Raw genomic sequence first — 20,528 nt, forward strand, 5'->3', positions numbered from 1 at the left:
AATAAATAAATAAAATAAAACAAAAACAAACAGACAAGAAAATGAGCCTGAAAGAATTTGCTTAAAAATGATAATTCCATAAAATATTGTTAAACATATAATTAAGAAAGTGGAGATGTAGTTTTTGGGACATTTTCCCGAGCTTTAAAATTTTCTAAATCCACTAATTTCTTGAGTTCAAACCAATATGCTCAGGCCTCCAAGGTGTTAATATCTGTGAAGGAGTCTGAACGCACAAGAAAAGCGGTGTCGCTCTCAGTTTTTAAGGGTTAAATGTTAAAGCCAGCCTTTAAATCAAAACAGCAGAAACAGCCTCAGTGTTGGCTCACTGTTTTTTTCTTGTTTCGGGTCTTATTCAGTGTAACTTTAATTTATTTTCCTTATTTTTATTTCGTTTGTAGCTTCTTTTTTTATGGGACTGTGGCTGTGATAAAGATTCTCATCACACTGATTTTTGGTATTTATTTTTCTTTTTGAGGAACATTTCAGCGGGCGATCTGACGCACGTTGAGTCAGATCACAGCAGCTTCCAAATCTGACTGAAACTCAAACAGAGCGCGCTCAGCAGGAGCCAATCCTGACTGTTGGATTTCATTCACTGCTGAATAAAACTGATGTCATGATTTTACAACTTTTTGTTTCTCTGCTGATTAACGGCAAGATTTTATTTTAGAATCAGAAAAAAAACTTTCACAAAAATGCAAAAACAACATTTAACCAAACTATAATTGATACTAATCACAGCGTATAATCAATTTCAAACACGTCTGAGGGGTCACAGCTGGACAGGTTTTTTTAGTGTGTGAAGGTGTGTGTGTGTGTGTGTGTGTGTGTGTGTGTGTGTGTGTGTGTGTGTGTGTGTGTGTTTTGTGTGTGAGAGAGAGAGAGAGAGAGAGAGTAAATAAGTGTGAGCGTCGCGTCGCTCACAAGCCAAGCAAACATGGTTTCACTTATCAGAACCTAAAACATAGTTTACTCTGTGAACGGCTCCTCTGTGCTGCTTTCAATACCACTGTGTGTGTGTGTGTGTGTGTGTGTCTCATAAACACTGTGTCAATAAAGCTACAACAGCAACCCTTGTTCTCACACACTCACTTACAGTGCGGCTGCAGGGAGGAACTTGAACGATGAATGAGTTGGTGTGTGTTTGCGTGTGTGTGTGTGTGTGTGTGTGTGTGTGTGTGTGTTTGTGTGTGTGTGTCAGAAAATTACTTGAATTTTTGTTTTTAAAAATAGGAAGGATTATTGGAAAAAAATATCTAAAAAATACATAAATTGAATTTTTATAAGTATATATATTTAAAATTATGCTATAAAACAAAAGTGTGTGTGTGTGTGTGTGTGTGTGTGTTTAAACTCTACAGAGGAGTTAAATAAATAACCACCGTCCTTGCTTTGCAGGTCGCCGTAACTGCTGTAATCCTTGCCTGTCATGTGACCCATTTTCAAAGCACTAAAATACATAATTATCCACGCGTTAAATACAATTTTCATAACATAAAACACACAAAATACGAAAGATAAGTATTGATATTTTCAGTCAGGCATAATTTTGTGGCACCAACCTGAGGGTCCTGCCGCGGTTCACACGGAAACCAATGACCGATGTTTGTTATGCTACAGTTAGCAGGTAAACACTTCATGATAATGTAATCATTTTACGAAAATCACAACAGCTAGTCGTGTATTTGTGTTGCTTATTACTTAAAGTTTGCACGGTGAGGAGTTGACACGCGCTAACTGTCAGTTTATCGCCGTGAAAACGTTTGTTTACATCCGGTTCTCTGCTAACGTTCATGGTGCTAACTGCGCTAGCTGTGCTAATGCTAACAGTGTTTGTGTTATTAATCTGTGTTCATATTTAAAACGTGACAGCAACTAAAAAATGTCACAAAACGGACTATTTTCTTCACAGCTAACATTTAACTGATATAAACGAGAGCTAACGTAACGTTATCGTGCTAATTAAAGCAGTTAGGCTAGGCTAGGCGGCTAACGGCAGGTGTGTGTGTCTATATATATATATATATACGTCCCTGCACTAAAACATGTTTTAAACCATTGACTGTTTTTAAACAATTTCTGAAATTGTTATTGTGTTTCTAATCAGCATCGCCATAATTGATCTTGCCTGTCTGTTGCTCTTTTTAACGCAAGAAAACTATCATCCTGATATTTTTATCAAAATATAAACTATCGATAAATAATATCAGATAGAAGGCAATATTGGAAGGAAACAACAGTTTACAAAAGTAACACTGATAGTAACTTTCTTTATTTTGGTTGACGTACAAATTCAACAAGGAGTTCAAGACAATTCTGTCCAGCACCTTTTTTTGGATTATTAAAATAAGGAAGAGAGTTAAATAACTTTTCTATTGTGCAACAGAAGGAATAATTATTCGTGTAGATGGTTCAGTTAGTCAGTAGCTTTATTTGTCCCCAGTGAAGCAGCTGGTTATGCAGCAGTGGCAACATTAAGGGCACATGAAACACAAAGACCAAAAACATCCGTATCATAAATACACAATAAAAACAGTCGAAGAAAAGGATCTAAATATGGATTGTATATAATCAGTTTTTTCCTGTGGTCCTCCCTCAGTATGCCCGCTGAACGCAAGCGTTCAGTAAACATGGACGAGAAAGACGTTTGCAGCTTCAGCAACAAGGAGAAGGAGAAGGACAGAGACGGCGAGAGACGACCGGCGTCCACCAGAGACAAAACGAAGGACGAAGCCAAGATGAGTGGGAAAAAAGACGGCGGCAAGGAGGAGAAGAGGAAGCGCCTGGAGGAAGAGAAGAAGAAGAAGGAGGAGAAAGACCGGAGGAAGAAAGAGGAGGAGAAACAGAAAGTGGAGGAGGAGCTGAAGAAGAGGGAGGAGGAGGAGAAGAGACAGCAGGAGGAGCAGGAGAGGAAGCTTCAGGAGGAGGAGTCCAAAAGACAACGGGAGGAGGAGGCAGCACTCCTCAAGTGAGTCAACTCTCGGTCTGATTAAAAATTTGTCTGATAAATGTTCATCAATCTGCTTAGAAATCAGAGATCATAGACCTTCTGATTGTCTTCAGGTCCTTCCTCTCAGTTTTCCTCAGTATTCACGTTGTCCAATCATAGTTGTCTGTTTTCATAGTAAACGTGCAAACATGAGCTGCTAATTCAACTAATGTTGCACATTTGCCAAAATATAAATAAATAGAGACAAAAAACAGTATAGCCCACAATTATCAAAAAGTAATCATCATTACATGTTTTTTGACAGATGTCTAATAACGCCAATGCTCCCAGCTTGCAGAAACGGACGGGGCGTACTCCACAGCTCAGCATCACCCTGCTCTATTGAGGGGTTGATATTAAAAATGATTTAAAAAATGGCCACTTACCGCTTTACCTCGCCGTCACACAGCCTTTTCCTTTGGCACTGAATTTCTCATTCGCTGCCGCTCAGTTGTTTGGTTCTGTGTGCTGTCAGCGGCTGTTACGCGATCCAACTGCAACAAAACTCTCAATACTCTCAATATTTTCTGCATCTTATACAGCTCCATTTCAAAAATGCACAACTATGTTTAATGTTTGACAGTATATCAGGACGTCTGCCTGGTCAGAGAAGTTCCTGAAAAGAAGTGATGCTTTTACTGCTGCAACATGTCAGCTTCATGATTCCCACATTCCAGCAGAGCGTGCATCAGTAACATAACGTTACCCTAAAATCAATGTAATCACCATCTCTTTTACCAAAGTTTTCATCATGTACCTTTTTACGTTCTGCCTCATGTCTGCAGGGAGAAAGAGGAGGGCCACCAGCTGCACCAGGAGGCCTGGGAGCGCCACCAGTGCAGGAAGGAGCTCCGCAGTAAGAACCAGAACGCTCAGGAGGGTCGTCCGGAGGAGGCCTTCTTCAGCCGGCTGGACTCCAGCCTGAAGAAGAACACGGCCTTCGTGAAGAAGCTGCGCACGCTCACCGAGCAGCAGCGGGACGCGCTCTCCAATGACTTTGCCTCTCTGAACCTCAGCAAGTACATCGGCGAGGCGGTGAGCTCCGTGGTGGAGGCCAAGCTGAAGATCTCTGACGTGGGCTGCGCCGTCCACCTGTGCTCGCTTTTCCACCAGCGCTACGCAGAGTTCGCCCCGCTGCTCCTGCAGGCCTGGAAGAAGCACTTTGAGGCCCGGAAGGAGGACAAGGCGCCCAACGTCAGCAAGCTGCGTACAGACCTGCGCTTCATCGCTGAGCTCACCATCGTGGGCCTCTTCACCGACAAAGAGGGGCTGTCGCTGATCTACGAGCAGCTGAAGAACATCATCAGCACCGACAGGGAGACGCACACGCACGTGTCCGTGGTCATCAGCTTCTGTAAGCACTGCGGCGATGACATCGCCGGCCTGCTGCCCCGAAAGGTCAAACTGGCCGCTGAGAAGTTTGGCCTGAGCTTCCCTCCGAGCGAGATCATCAGCACGGAGAAACAGCAGCCCTTCCAGAACCTTCTGAGGGAATACTTCACCTCGCTCACCAAACACCTGAAGAAGGACCACCGCGAGCTGCAGAACACCGAGAGGCAGAACAGGTGACCACGCTGTTCTGTTTTTATCCCCACAGAGAGCACTGCGCTGTGGCTGCCCTCTGTGAAGATTTTAGGATGTTTCTAGGATTTGAAGACATTTCTAGGATTTTAGGAGAATTCTCAGGTTTCAGGACGTTTCTAGGATTTTAGGACGACGCAAGTTTTCCATTTAATTAATACAAACAAAGAAGACAGCGAGTCCTCACCCATCTTTTACGTGATTAAGTGTTAAGTTTGATCTCGAGAGCACAGCTGGTAACTAACGTGGTTCATTTACAGGATGTCACAGAAGTGCATATTTAACAGATTGAGTGTGGACAGAGAGATGCTCGCTTGCAGATCAGACATGGTACTGGGCTGACATATATGCAGAGGGAAACATTTATGCTGAACATTATTACCAGAGAGATTTAAATGTCAGAATGACGCTGAAGAGCAGAAAGGCTGCGTACAGCAGGGCTGATGACAAAGCTGCTGCTGTGTGAGAGACAGAGAGAAAAAAGATGTAAGGTGGATTACTGCACATTTCTGAGAGTTCTTAATAATTCACTCAGAATGCTGCTTTGTCACTTTATGACCCGCCTGCCTGAAACCTGCAGTATTTTCTAAGGATCTTACCTGAGTTGCCCGATGCAGGTGAACCTGCGCTGGATGCTGGACAAACAATTTTGCAGCTGCAGACTGTGAGCCTTTTGGGTCAACACAGCATGCACTGAGGACTTTATTACTTTAACTGACGAATCAACATTTACATTAGAGTTGGTGAATTTTCCCTTTAACATTTGTGCCTCCTCTTCAGGCGCATCCTACATTCCAAAGGGGAGCTGAGTGAGGACAGACACAAGCAGTACGAAGAGTTTGCCACTTCATACCAGAAGCTGCTGGCCAACACTCAGTCTCTGGCCGACCTGCTGGATGAAAACATGCCGGAGCTTCCTCAGGACAAGACCGTGCAGGAGGGTGGGTCTCCTGGATTTTCTACAATTATAGAAACATTAAAAGTGTTTTTTGGTGGATGTAAGATCTTTGTTTTCATACAAATAACAATGTTATCTGTCTGCTCCCTCAGAGCACGGCCCTGGCATCGACATCTTCACCCCCGGTAAACCTGGAGAGTACGACCTGGAGGGAGGGATCTGGGAGGACGAAGACGCTCGGAACTTCTACGAGAACCTGGTGGACCTGAAGGCCTTCGTCCCGGCCATCCTCTTCAAGGACAATGAGAAGAGCAGCCAGGGCAAAGACAAGGACGACGCCAAAGGTACATTTCATATGTAAATCACACAGATGGATGAAGACAGATTGACACACACAGTGGTTTTATTGTGACAGCACACAGACAGGTGAAGAAAGAGCTTTTATTTTATTTTATTTTTATCTGTATATTTACTATTATTTATTTATTTGTATTTCTTCAACAATGTGTAAACAGTGACTAATAAATCTACCTCGTACCTTGTGTGGTGACTGTTGCTGTTCAGATGGCAGAGAGGGGAAGGACTTGGCCAGCACCACAGAGGAGCTGGAGCTGGAGCTGGAGGCTCTGGACATCACAGATGAACCTCTGGAACTGGAGGGACCAGACGAGGCCGAGAACGAAGAACTGGCCAAAAAACTGCTGGATGAGCAAGGTAAACACTCGGAGAAACACCCAGGCTCCTCAGTGTGACGGTGAATTTAATATTCAACACAACAGAGGACAAGGTGGATGTGTGGTTCTGAAACTTTTATTGACCGATTATGGTTAGATTTTTGCAGTTTGAATTCTATTTTAAGTGGGAATTTATTAGAAGTGGACCTGAATATTCAGATATTTTTTGTGGAGTAGGTTTGCAATTTTTAGATTTTGATATTCGTATTTTTTTTTTTAAAAATTTGGAAAAGAATAGAAAGTCTTAATTGTCATTGTGCAGGTGAATACAGCAAAATTCATTTTTGGAGGTTGTATGATTTTTCTGTGCTTTTGTTTCACGGGGTTTCTTTGTTAGGTGTCTCAGATTTGGAGCCTTTTATAACGAGCATTTATGACGGTGTGTAATTTGTCCGTGATGAGAAAAATGTCACAAAAAGTGCATCGATGAACCCGTTCAAGTTCAAACAGCACGACAGTAAAATAACAGAATCTTTCAGAGTTTTTCCAGAGTCACGTTCAGCTGTGGAGCCCAAAAATTGGCACTGGGGAAAGCCCTAATTTTTATACATTTTTATTTTTGTAGAGCAAGAGGATGAGGAGGCGAACACAGGGTCCCACCTGAAGCTGATAGTGGACGCCTTCATCCAGCAGCTGCCCAACTGCGTCAACAGAGACCTCATCGACAAGGTGAGGAGACACAGACTGCAGCGTTCAACATTTAACGTGGCGTTCGTTTTGTTCTTGTTTGTGCCAATGCTGCATCGTAATATTAGATTTTGTTTTGTATTTTAATTATTTGATTTTTCCACCATCCGTGTGGTTTTTATATAGTTTTATTCATAGATGTTTGGTTTTTTTTTCTTTTTGTTTAGGATTGTGCAGCTTTTTTTAGTCAGCTGTTGTTTTGTTTAATCCTTTGAAATCCAGATCTACATCAGTTTTCTTGTGCTGTGTTCAGACGCCTTTCACAGGCTTTTTTGGCCCTTTTGAAGACTCAGCAAATTGGATTCCTTTAAAACGAAAAAAAGTGAAAAAAAAAGGGAATGACAACCTAGACAAGAAATGTCCCAAAAATTGCAAGAAATTAGAAAAAAAACATTTTAAAAAGAGAGTAGGGGGAGTTTAGAAACAATGTGGAAAAGTTTTATCACAATCATTTTTATATCACGATATACATCAAATCACTGTTCCTGTCGAGCTTAAGATGGAGCTTTTCATTTTTATATAATACTGAAAAGTTTAATAAATAATAATAAATCATATGTTTATTACACTCCAACACACCATGGTCACATGAAACTGTGTCAGTCAACTATGAGGGCGAAAAACAAACCACAAAATGATGAAATGATCCGCCATGATGAAATGCTGTGGCTGTCAAACACTCAGCTGTTCTACAGTCAAAGTCCTTCACTTTTTTACATGATTGTTCAACACTTCTGCCCTCGCTGTGTTTTGGCGTGAGATTTTCCTCGGTGTCATGAGAGCCTGAGACAGAGCCCAAAAGCATGAGATGAAATCATACTAATTTGCTCAGGTTTCAATGGGTTAAATATGCTTTATGAATAAATTTGGATTGTTTCCATCTGACTCAACAGATTACATATAAAAATACTTAAGTTGGGTTAGGTTTTAAATATTTGAATTTCTGAGGGGTTTTTTTTTTTTTGCAGGCTGCGATGGACTTCTGCATGAACATGAACACCAAATCAAACAGGAGGAAACTGGTCCGAGCGCTCTTCACCGTTCCCAGGCAGAGGTACAGCTCTTTACGAATATACAATATATGAAAGTTTACCTTTGTGAATTAAAGCATGAAGGAAATTAAACATTTTCACTATATTGTAATTCTTTGAGAAGCAGCTGTATTTAAGTCAGCAGGATGGTGAATTACAGTGGAGGAAGAATAAGACTTCAGGTTGCAGATAAACACACTTTTCACTCTTTTTCATGTGATTTATTGACAATAGGAAAACTGTACCTTCTTGTCAGCCTCACAGTGACCCTTCAGGCACCAGCAGGGGGCGCTACCATTGTATGTGACAGTCTGAAGACGAGCAGCGTGTTAACTGTTTGTCCTCCTGCAGGTTGGATCTTCTGCCCTTCTACTCTCGCCTGGTGGCAACTCTTCACCCCTGCATGTCGGACGTGGCTGAAGACCTGTGCTCCATGCTGAAGGGAGACTTCAGGTTTCATGTACGTCTTCTGATTACTGCATCTGCTGAGTCATAACATGCTATTTTAATGTGATTATGATATTAAATGGCTATGAAAGTCATGTTTCGAAAAAACAAAACAAAAAAAAATCTCTACAAGCAAGGACATTTTTTCCTTTGTCAATATTATGAGTTACAAAGCAGATTTTCTGATAATTTTGTTGTGTTAATGTTTGTGTTGTGCAGATTCGTAAGAAGGACCAGATCAACATCGAGACAAAAAATAAAACCGTCAGATTCATCGGAGAACTGTCGAAGTTCAAGATGTTCTCAAAAACAGACACGCTTCACTGTCTCAAGGTGGGTAAAAAATCTGTCTCCCCCTGTTTTCTCTGAGCTCACCGGTGGAAATGTATTTAAATAAATGAATAATAATAATATTTAACCTTAAGGACCCGCTTTAATTTTACACACACTTATATCGCTCTGTACTCAAAATGTGATGTTTTTCTATTTTCATTTAGTTTTTTTTTTTAACCAACGTCAATCCTAATCATAAATATAAAATATTCATTCATTTTCACAATGTTGACCCTTTAAATGCCAATTTTTTGTCAAGTCCTGTTTTTCTGCTCTGATGGCTGTGGGATCAAAAATGTCAGTTTGAATGGGTTTCAATGGAGCATTTTTGGACCTGAACAGTCTGAATGTAACTATTTAGTTTCCACAGTGTATTTTAGACTTATTGTAGGAGCTGAGCTGCAAATTCACTGATTACACTCAGATACACAATCTGGACTACATTTAGGACACATGCATCAACACACACACAATTATCACAACAGGAAGAAGAAAAGAGACTAAAATGAGACAAACAGGCCCTAAAGGGTTAAATGTGTGTGTGTGTCCCCACAGATGCTGCTGTCAGATTTCACTCATCACCACATCGAAATGGCGTGCACGCTGCTGGAGACCTGCGGACGCTTCCTGTTCAGGTCCCCCGACTCCCACCTGCGGACCAGCGTCCTGCTGGTCAGTGCGACTGTTTCTGTCACTCTTTGGTGGAAACATGTAACAGTTGAAATGTTTAGTTTGTCTTCAGTCTTTCTCATTTCCAGCTGTTTTTTCATGTCTCTCCCCACCTTTTCAGAGACAAAACAAAGACAAAAGAGACAAAACAGTCAAACAGCATCTAAAATTGCCACCGTGTCCAATCACTCCTGCAACTTTCTGAAAATTCTGAAAAATGTCTAATTTTGTTTTTTATGGAAAAAAGGCCAAACTTTTTGAAGACAAAAAAGATGCCGCATTTTTTTAAAAAAAAAATTGCCCTAAAAAATTCAAAGAAAAAATACTGGGATCCCCCAGAGGAGAAGTTGAGTTTTATCAGCATTTCCTAAATATCACTTCAGTTTTGTGCGGATCCGTGATAAACCTGCCTACAGGGATGTTTAATATTCACCAGCTGATGTCTTTTTGCTGCGTTTCAGGAGCAAATGATGCGGAAGAAGCAGGCGCAGCACCTGGACGCCCGCTACGTGACGATGGTGGAAAACGCCTACTACTACTGCAACCCGCCGCCCATGGAGAAGACGGTGAAGAAGAAGAGGCCGCCGCTGCAGGAGTACATCCGCAAGCTGCTCTACAAGGACCTGTCCAAGGTGACCACGGAGAAAGTGCTGCGGCAGATGCGCAAGCTGCCGTGGCAGGACCCCGAGGTGAAGAGCTACCTGATCTGCTGCATGGTCAACATCTGGAACGTCAAGTACAACAGCATCCACTGCGTGGCCAACCTGCTGGCCGGCCTGGTCGCCTACCAGGAGGACGTGGGCATCCACGTGGTGGACGGCGTGCTGGAGGACATCCGGCTCGGCATGGAGGTATGAAGAGAGAAACTCTGATGGTGTGCCGGGTTCGTACGGTCATGAAAGACCTAGTAAAGTCCTGGAATTTGCAAATAGCTATTTCCAGGCTGGGTTTTGGAAAACTAAATATAGCCTGAAGGTTTCGGAAAAGTCATGGAATTTTGTTTCACAAACCTGTATAACAACGCATGATGTGTCCAAGGACCGTCAATAATTTCGGTTTTTACAGTTTATGGCGATAAATGGTGTCATTTCTGGTGAGTTTTAATGAAAACATCACCGCAGTTTGGTAAGATATGTTTTCTTTGAAAATGACCAAAAATTTTTAAAAAATCGCCAGAACGTTTACTTCTAAAAATTAACAAAAGGTTTAAAGAAAAAACGTTTTTTCTTAAAAAATTGCCAAAATTTTACAGAACAAAAGCAAGAGCTTCAACTTTTCAAGAAAACAAAATCTCCATGAAACCGCCTAAATTTACAGTAAATTAATTTTAAAAATTAAAGAAACAGATTCAATAAAACCTTTCTTCTGCAAATCACCCCCAAAAATTAAGGAAATAAAGTAGCCAAACTTTTTTTCTTCAAATATCACCGAAAAGTTTTTCCATAAAGCCAAAATAAAAACAGGTACCTCCCCTCTGTTTAAAAACTTATTAGACATGCCTCCTCCTTTTGCACCACTCCCTCCCATCTCATGAATAACACACACACAGTTCCTGATTTATATTACTACTAATCCTGTTCTGACTTTATTATTTTTAGAAATAATATATATTTAAAAAGCTGTTATGTAGTAATGAAAAAGAACGGATAAACAGCGTCGCTGGTCGTTCCATGGAATGTAAAAATCATGTAAAAGTGCTGTAAGTGCAGATAAAGAGTTCGACAGGTTTTTTCCTGTCCTGCTGATGAACCCTGAGCTGTGATGTAACGTTCGTGTTTTCACTGACGGCTCTGACAGCTGGAGTGAAGAGGAAGTCATGTTGTTACTGTGTTCGCAGTGAACAACACGGTTACATGTTGCAGGACACGTGAGAATGTCGTCTGGCTCATCGAGAGTCTGAACTTATGTTGTTTTACTTAACACCTCCAACCATGTCACGTGGTCGAAATCTGCAGCCCACGCTCTGATGACGAACTCACTTTAGCAGCGATCATTGAATAAAATGCAGATAATCAGCAAATGCCAAATATCGGCCCCGATAATTATCCAGGCCGATAATCGGTCCGCCACTAATAATGATTATACAAATCTGCAGCCTAAGAAGTATTTCTGTTTCTCAAAGTACATTTTGCTGTTAGTTTGAACCTCGAGTAAGATTTTTAACCTGTAACAGTATTTTTACAGTGTCGTTTGGATGCTTTTACTGAATTCTTCTTCTGTCCGTTTTTTTAGGTCAACCAGCCAAAGTTCAACCAGCGGCGGATCAGCAGCGCCAAGTTCCTGGGCGAGCTCTACAACTACCGCATGGTGGAGTCGGCCGTCATCTTCCGCACGCTCTTCTCCTTCATCTCGTTCGGGATCAACCAGGACGGCAGCCCCAGCGCCCTCGACCCTCCGGAGCACCTGTTCCGCATCCGCCTGGTGTGCACGCTGCTCGACACCTGCGGACAGTACTTCGACCGCGGCTCCAGCAAGAGGAAGCTCGACTGCTTCCTCATCTACTTCCAGGTACGACTGCTCCCAACGCGCCTCCAGATTCCGGTCAAATGACGACTTTCAAATCACTTCTTAAACCCATTTTAATACACTTGCTTTTATGTGATGTCATCTTTTTATTTCTCTTATTTCTTTTTATCTCTTTTACCTTCTAAATCCATATTTTATCAATCTGATGTCCTTTCATTGGTGGTTTTATTGTTTCTGTTGTTGTTTTTGGTCTATTTCTTTGTATTATTTTACACTGACATTATGTGTCCTGCATCTTGTATTATTTGTCTTCTGGTTTTAATCTGATTTTAACTCTAATTTAGCTTCGTCTCGCTCATGTTTAACAGGACTGTTAAGATTTCCATTGTTGCATCGCATCTGTTTCTCATCTCTGCTTTGCAAACTCTGTTTTTAAAGGTGCTATATAAATACAGTTGTTACTATTATTATTATTATGTATTCTTTCTGTGTATTATTATTATTAGGTATTCTATTTCTATTTTTTTTTCTTTTTTTGTGCTTAATTTCAGTAAATTTGCAAATTTGTAAATCGTAACTTCTTCCAGTCTTTCTGAAAGAATTCAAGCCACTTTGTTAAATTTTCAAAGGGTTAAATAGTGTATCGTGTTTGGTGTCAAAATTTGTAATAACAATAATAATTATTATTGTTATTATTGGTAGATAAAGGTTGAATGAATAATTGATGTGTGTGTGTGTGTGTGCAGCGGTACATCTGGTGGAAGAAGAGCATCGACGTTTGGACTAAAGATCACCCGTTCCCCATCGACATCGACTACATGATCAGCGACACGCTGGAGCTGCTGCGGCCCAAGATGAGGCTCAGCTGCTCCCTGGACGAGGCCACCAAGCAGGTGTCTGACCTGGAGAGGGAGGTGCTCGTCAAACTAGGTAGGAGCTGCTCTCGACGTGAGCGTTTGTCCGTATCCGGCACGAGTTCACCAGCAGGATGTTTGAGGAGCCGGAGTATCCGGTCGTCCCGGCCGAGCTGCATTCCTGCCGCGTCGTCTGCGTGACAGGTTTCAGTTCATGGAAACACACTCACACATACCTGACACACGCACTCATCAAGCGACACACACGCAGAGTCCTCAGGAATGATAGTGATGAGTTTAACCCTTTAACATCTGGACTGTCATCTGTTTTCTTGTGCTGCATTTAGATGCCTTTTACATGCATTAAAACATCTGAAACCTGAAAAAACTTTATTGGTTTATTAAATAAACTTTTCTTCTTTTTTAAAACTTTTCTTAGACTTTTCTTAAATGTTTTGTTTTGTTTCTAAAACAGTTATTTATCAAATAAAAGGAGAAGACAGAAATCACAGGCTAAAAACTGACGGACAAACAAAGCTTTAATCTAAGCAACACTTTCAATTTTGAGCCCATTCGTTTGTTTTCATGTTGAAATCTTATTCAGAAAGTTATCAGTAACTTTCTGTCAGATGAATGTTGTCACATTAAAGTCACAAAAAAATGGAAATACTCAAGTTCAAACAGCTTTAAACTGCACTGAAGGACACGTGAGGAAGTATAGTAATAATAATAATACATTTTATTTATAAAGCACTTTTCACAAACTCAGCGACACTGTACAATAAAAGAGCGTTTCAAACAACAACAACAAAAAACAAAAACATGGATGGGTCAGTGCAGTGAGTTCCAGAGGGAGGGGGCCACGATGGAGTAACGTACTCAGTTACTTCTGTCCTGAGCTCACAGTGGAGTCACTGTTGAAGGTTTGGTACCTGAATCAGGATCAGACGTTCCTGATCTGCAGCTCCGCCGGCCTCGCCTCCTCCTCACTCGTCATCAGACACACAAACGCACTCTTTAATCGTTTGCACTAATCATTTCCTCTGTGATCTATTTATAACTGAATCTTTTGTGTGAGCGAGGTCAGGTTTGTCTCGGAGGTGTTTGTGATGTCATTAAATCATTTTAATTCAGGATATTTTGTGTTTTAGAGCTGAGTTTTTGTTGCTCTTTGTGTTCGTGAAGGCCTGGCGATGGAGAAGGACGGCCGCTCCAGCGCCATGAGCGAAGGGGAGGTGCTCGACGAGGAGGACGACGACGGCGACGACGACGAAGAGGGCGGCGCCGAGACGGAGGAGCAGTCTGGCAACGAGAGCGAGATGAACGAGCAGGAAGAGGATGTGAGTCCTGTTGTTGTGACGATGACCTCACTGCTTAAAACTTGATCCTGTTTGTTGCTCAGCTGGTTTCTGACAACAAACATCAGGAATGTGAAGTATCAGGAAGACTCACAGACTCGGCAGCAGGTCACCTGTGGTCCAGGGCCTGAGGACTGGGGGGACCAAGTTAGACCTGGTCTGGTCCAGTCTGGTCACTTCCAGTCTGGTCTGGTCCATCAGGGTTCATCTTTACATGGTGCCACGCCGCAGATTGATTTTCTGTCTGCATGTTTGAAATAAAGACTAAACAAACTAACTTAGTCTATTTATTACAAACAACAACAAAAACCATGATGAATTTTTTTTTTACCAGCTGGCATCGATATGTTTTACCATAGAGGGTTAACAAGCTGTGACTGTTTTCCACAGGAGGGGTCGGAGAACGAAGAGGAGGAGCGAGAGGAAGAGGAGGAGGAGAACACCGACTACCTGACCGACTCCAACAAAGAAAACGAGACGGATGAGGAGAACAACGTAAGATCCAATCACAGCTGCAGATAATAAGAAATTTCAGGATTAATTTAACCCTTTAGGGCTCGCTTTGATGTCACACACTCATGTCGCTCTGCACACATAATGCACTTTTCAAAATCAGGCTTTAAAAAATATTATACATTAATATGATTTTCGACTTTCATTGAGTATTTTACCAACATCAGTCCTAATCATAAATATCAAATATTCATTTGTTTTTCGAATTTTAAACATTTGCTGTCTGTGTGCAGGAGGTCACCATCCGTGGCGGTGGACTGAAGCACGTGGCGTGCGCTGAGGACGAGGACTTCATTCAGGCGCTGGATAAGATGATGCTGGAGAACCTGCAGGTATGAAGATGACTTTAAACTCTCCTGTCGGTTAAAATAAAGCCAGAATTCATCATCTCTCAGCATCAAAACCTTTAAAAACATTTATTCCACAAGATGACAACTGTAGATTTTGTCCCCACCACTGACGAGAAATTCTTTTATGAAGCTACGGGGAAAAATGTCCAGGAAATAAGGCATTACATTTATAATTATGATTTTTGCAACCTTTTTACAAATTTCTTGTTAATTTTTTGGGTCATTTCTTCTTAGGTTGCTCATTGCCTTCTTCCCACGGTTTAAAAGAAAAAAGGCCAATTATCTCATCTCTCAAAGTGTCAAAGTGTATTTTAATTTAACGTGTCCTTTGACATGAATACCTCAGGGAAGATGTAAAAGCTCGCAGGAGGGCTCGTGTACGCTGACTGTGTGTTTCTTCTTCTTCTCTGCAGCAGCGCAGCGGCGAGACGGTGAAGGTGCACCAGCTGGACGTGGCGATCCCTCTGCAGCTGAAGAGTCAGCTGAAGAAAGGCGGCTCCAGAGAGCCGTGCATCGCCGGGGAGACTCGGACATCTCCGACACCATGCAGTTTGTCATGCTCACACGCAAAGGCAACAAGCAGCAGGTGACCAGCGCACGCACGCACGCACGCACGCACGCACGCACACACACACTCACACACACACACACAGTCTCATTGACTCTTTTCAAAAACATGAAGTTTGTTTCAGGTTAATAAACACAGAGAGAGTGTGTGTGTGGGGGTGTGTGTGTGTGTGTGTGGGGGGGGGGGGGGTGGGGTGGGTGTGTGTGTGTGTGTGTATATGACTGAACATCTGAGAGCAACGTCACACTGTCACCGTCTCCCCTCACACACACTCACCTCAGTCCCACCAAGCCCTGCAATAATATTGACTCTGGACATGTAGTGTGTGTGTGTGTGTGTGTGTGTGTGTGTGTGTGTGTGTGTGTGTGTGTGTGTGTGTGTGTGTGTGTGTGTGTAGAGCGGTGGAGGAATGTGTGGTTTGAGGGCAGAGGCTGGTTCAGGGTGTGTCCAGAGCTCAGAGCTTTAATAGAGCGTTCAGTCTGTCTTAAATGACAGCTGCCAAATACACACACACACACACACACACACACACACACAGAAAAAAAAAAAAAACATTTTCGTATGAAAGTTTTTGGAGAACACAGAATATCTTTGTAGGTGGTGTTGATGGGAAATGACCCCCCCCTGCATACACACTCACTGCGTCAGCGGTGAATAAAAGCATCCTGTGTGTGTGTGTGGTGTGTGTGTGTTGTGTGTTGTGTGTTGTGTGTGTGTGTGTGTGTGTGTGTGTGTGTGTGTGTGTGTGTGAGTGAGGATGGCCTCTCAGATGTGGAAGTGATGCTGACCTTCTTGTGTAACTGTGGTGCAGAAAACATATTTCACAAACTGTCCAACTTTTGTGGAGAGTTTTCAGAAATGCTGAAAAAAAAGTGGATTCTGCAGATATTTGATCTGCTGTGAGAGTTTTAAAGCGTGTCGGTAAGAAGAAAACAGCAGGATATTCTTTTACTCTTCGAAATTTAGTCACAAATTTAAGACACCAAATCTTAATACTCTTTGACATTAAAGTCACAAATTAAGAGAAAAACAATGATATTTTATGTGATTTAAATCACAAATTTATGAAAAATAAACATGAAAAATAACTTGGATGTTCTATGCAATGAAATCCACAAATTTACAAAAAAAAAACCTTGAGTATTCGCTCAGATTAAAGTCACAAAATATGAGAAAAAATATTTTATGGGATATTAAAATTACGAATCGATGAGAAAGTAATTTATACTCTGAGACTAAAGTCGCAAATTATGGAAAAAACAGATTTAAATAAAAAAAATTCACAAGAAAGAAACTTGAACATTTTCTGTGATAAAAGACAAAAAATTACCCAAAAAACCCAAAACAACTGAATATTCTCTGATATTAAAGCCTGACTCTGTCCAGCAGTCACTTGGTGAGACATTTTTGTACTTTTTCTTTTTGAAACACTCAGATCATCTGAACCGTGTTTTTGTTTTCTTTTGGTCAGTATAAGATCCTGAACGTGCCGCTGTCCTCCCACCTGGCGGCGAACCACTTCAACCAGCAGCAGGCGGAGCAGGAGGAACGCATGAGGATGAAGAAACTCACTCTGGACATCAACGAGCGACAGGAGCAGGAGGACTACCAGGGTAACTACCATCACACTGAGGGCCGGGCGATGTGGAATGAAGTCTTATCACGATCGTTTTTTTCATATCAGTCGATATCGATATATATCACGATATACATCAAATCAGTATTTCTGTCGAGCTTAAAGGTTTCCCTGACTCCTCAGTGAGATATGAAGATATCATCAGGTTAATTTAATTGATTAATTGAACATTTTACTTGTGGCCCCGGGCCCCCAAAACATTACATCTGCCCCTGGTAATAATAATGAGAGCTCAGCGCGAGCGGCTGGATGAGACTCGGAGCGATGCGTCCTGGTGTTTCTAAATAATTCATCCAAAGTCTGATTAAAGTTGAAACTAACACAAAGTCGTCTGTAGAGTCTAAAGAAGTCACTTTCACCTCTGAATATTTGGCTGTTTCAGACACTTTGGTGCTGTGAGGAGAAGCTGCGCTCTGCCTGTCTGTCTGTCTCACTGCGCTGCTGTCGGACCATCAGCTGTTTGATCCGCTATGATGAAATGCTGTGGCTGTCAAACACTCTCTGTTTCGACAGTCAAGTCCTTCACTGCATTTGGTTCTCCGCGGCTCTATTCTTATTATTCTTTTTTTCCTTAATTCTTTGTTGTTACTTCTTGAAGCGCTTTTAAATGCTGCGAGCTGTTTGCATCTGTGTTGTGTGGTTGCCGTGGTTACAGGAGCAGATTAGCGGTCAGGTCGCTCATTGTGTGAGTTTATCTGAACAGGAGAAGCTAAAACGTGATAACATTAATGCACTGAATAATATTCCTTCAGCAAACATGCAGCGGACTTTTAATGGTGGACTGTTGGCATAAATCCTGCTGGCGTTCACACCGACAACAACGATAATCCACCGAGAGGAACGCAAACACGTTAACAGTCCTCAAAGATAATCTGACGACAGCCTCACTCCTTATTAACGTGCTGCACCTGGCAGTGACGCTGCAGGTGAATTCACTCTACAAATCTTTCGAAAACAGATTCTCTCAGAAATCTGCGCTGAAACACTTAACAGTCGTGCGACAGGTGAAAACGTCAAATAAGAGTTTTTTTGTGCAGCAAATTTTTTTTACCGATCAGCAGCTATAGTGTTTGATTCTGCAGCTCATCAAATAAGACGCTGCATAAATACAAAAATGCATTTTTATAAGATGAGTGAAAGTGTTTGCTTTTAATTTGTTGATGAAAACGTTGTGCGTCTGTGTGTTTTTAAGCTCACGTTTTCTGTAGTTCTTGTCTTTGTAACGAAAAAGGTAATCAGACAATATCATTCAACAGTTTTTATTGTCTAAGTAATAATAATAATAATTATTATTATTATTTTTTTATGTTTTGTCATTTTTTATTTATTGATTTTTATTATGATAGCCATGGCTGAAGCACAGTGAGGTGTGTGATCATACTCTGCACTTGATTCAGAGTGTCAGTGTGCTTTGCTTTTATGTTTAATGAACTATTGTTCCTGATTTAATATATTTAATATTTTCTTCTGAATCGTGCTCTGCTCAGTGTGCGGCACCGTTGTTCCTGTTTAAATGCACGTGCTTCTTTTTTTTTTGTTTTTGTAGTCACCACATCTGCCAAAGGGACAACAGTTAAAAAATGGCTGAATATTTATTCTTGTGTACTGTTTTTATGAATAAATAATTAATATTTACCCAGTTTAAATAGATTAAACTAATTTTTCCTCTGTGTGTGTGTGTGTGTGTGTGTGTGTGTGTGTGTGTGTGTGTGTGTGTTTGTTGCAGAGATGATGCAGTCTCTCGCTCAGCGTCCGGCTCCCGCCAACACCAACCGGGAGCGCCGGCCTCGCTACCAGCACCCGAAAGGTGCTCCCAACGCCGACCTCATCTTCAAGACCGGAGGAAGGTGAGGTCACTGCAGCGCCGACATTTAAAAACAACAACAAAAAGTGTGATTTTAAGGTTTACAGCAGCGAGCTCTGACTCCAGTGTCTCCTCAAACAGAGCGAAACGAGACAGAAATGAAAGACAGGAGAAGCAGGACAGAGACCAGAGACACGAGACCGAGTAGAAATCAGATCAGATCGAGACGTTAATAAAACTTTATCAGCAGAGACGAAACTTGAGGAGGCGAGTCTTAAAAACACAGAGACTTCCTGTTTATATTTGCACTTTATATTCTGATTTTCAGGAGCTAAACAGCTGAAATTCTATTTTTCTTTTAACGGTCTGAATATATCTGTAAATAAAGATTATTTGGAGTTTATTCTTTAAAGTCAGCAGCACTTTGTTTGTCTTTCTTGCTTTGCTTCTCTTTGAAGAGACACTTATTTTAAAACTTCCTTCTAAAATCTGTATTTTCTAAAAAAATATATATATATTTATATACAAGGTACAAGGTAGATTATTTTTTCGTTATTTGTCAATATTTATTTGTCATTTGTCATTTTTTAAACGTAGTTTAAAAAAGAATTTAAAATAAAAATATTAAAAATCACATATATATAAAATAAAATAAAAAATATATAATTTTTATGAAATAATATATAATTTATAATAAAAGATAATATACTATAAATGATTTACTAGAATTATATAAATATATAATAAAAAAAACAACAATAATCCTAATATGAATTATTACTAATAATATATAATCATATAATAATATTTTATTCTATTTATAATTATATATCTATAAAACCTTAATTAAAAAGTAATTTGGCATTTTGCTTTTATAGTAACAGTCTTTTATAATAAGTCTAGGATGCATATCTACAGCCTGATATCTCTTCCTTTATTATTTTTTACTTTACTTTCATTTTTTTCTGCTCATGGAAACAAATTTTGCCTCAACTTATTGAGTGATGGATGAAAACTTTGTTGGTTTTTGTGTTTTCATGAGATTTGTTTACAATGAAAAAAAAAAGAGAATAACGCCTGACAGAAACTTGCTCTGCAGCAGCGCGTTGGAGGATGAAATTTCATGGTATCAATGCAAAAACAATATCTGACACAGTTTTGAATAACCTTGCGGTAATTTGTTTCAGATTTGACACAAACGTCCACTCAACGATGAACTGATTACATTTTTGTGGTCGAAAGTTAAATGTCACTGTGTACTCATAAAACATGTTTCTGGCCAAAACTCAAAAATTCATGAACTAATTACGACAAAACTTCACACAAATGTCCAGCAGGAGAAAATGAAGTTCTGACATGAATCATTAGAAACCTGGAGTGAAGCCTCTTTTCTTGTGCTACTTTTAGACTTTTTAGTTTTTAAAAGCATTTAAACCTTTGAACCTTTTAAACTAATTGGTGTGATTTCTTTTATAAAGTACTCAAAAAATGCACTGAGCAACTTGGTAAAAAATGTTCTACAAATTGCAAGAAATAAAATACATTTGAAAATATGTTTTTTTTTAAATATCATCATAATATTTTACACAATTAGTATAATTTTTAAG

General features: G+C 40.6%; 1 protein-coding gene across 1 annotated transcript; it reads left to right on the forward strand.

The window, feature by feature from the left end:
- The first annotated feature begins 1,575 nt into the window (after positions 1–1,575).
- upf2 (UPF2 regulator of nonsense mediated mRNA decay) lies at positions 1,576–19,147 on the forward strand. The gene is given in 22 exon segments (XM_042511260.1): positions 1,576–1,630; positions 2,603–2,971; positions 3,778–4,557; positions 5,354–5,514; positions 5,624–5,815; positions 6,036–6,185; positions 6,771–6,874; positions 7,861–7,946; positions 8,275–8,383; positions 8,590–8,703; positions 9,259–9,375; positions 9,834–10,223; positions 11,605–11,880; positions 12,585–12,768; positions 13,878–14,032; positions 14,441–14,545; positions 14,797–14,895; positions 15,327–15,429; positions 15,432–15,499; positions 16,953–17,094; positions 18,844–18,964; positions 19,063–19,147. Coding segments are annotated over 22 exon segments (3,924 nt in total). The 5' UTR covers positions 1,576–1,598; the 3' UTR covers positions 19,130–19,147.
- The last annotated feature ends 1,381 nt before the right edge of the window (positions 19,148–20,528 follow it).

Source organism: Plectropomus leopardus, chromosome 22 (genome assembly GCF_008729295.1).
Source record: "Plectropomus leopardus isolate mb chromosome 22, YSFRI_Pleo_2.0, whole genome shotgun sequence".
Lineage (NCBI taxonomy): Eukaryota > Metazoa > Chordata > Actinopteri > Perciformes > Serranidae > Plectropomus > Plectropomus leopardus.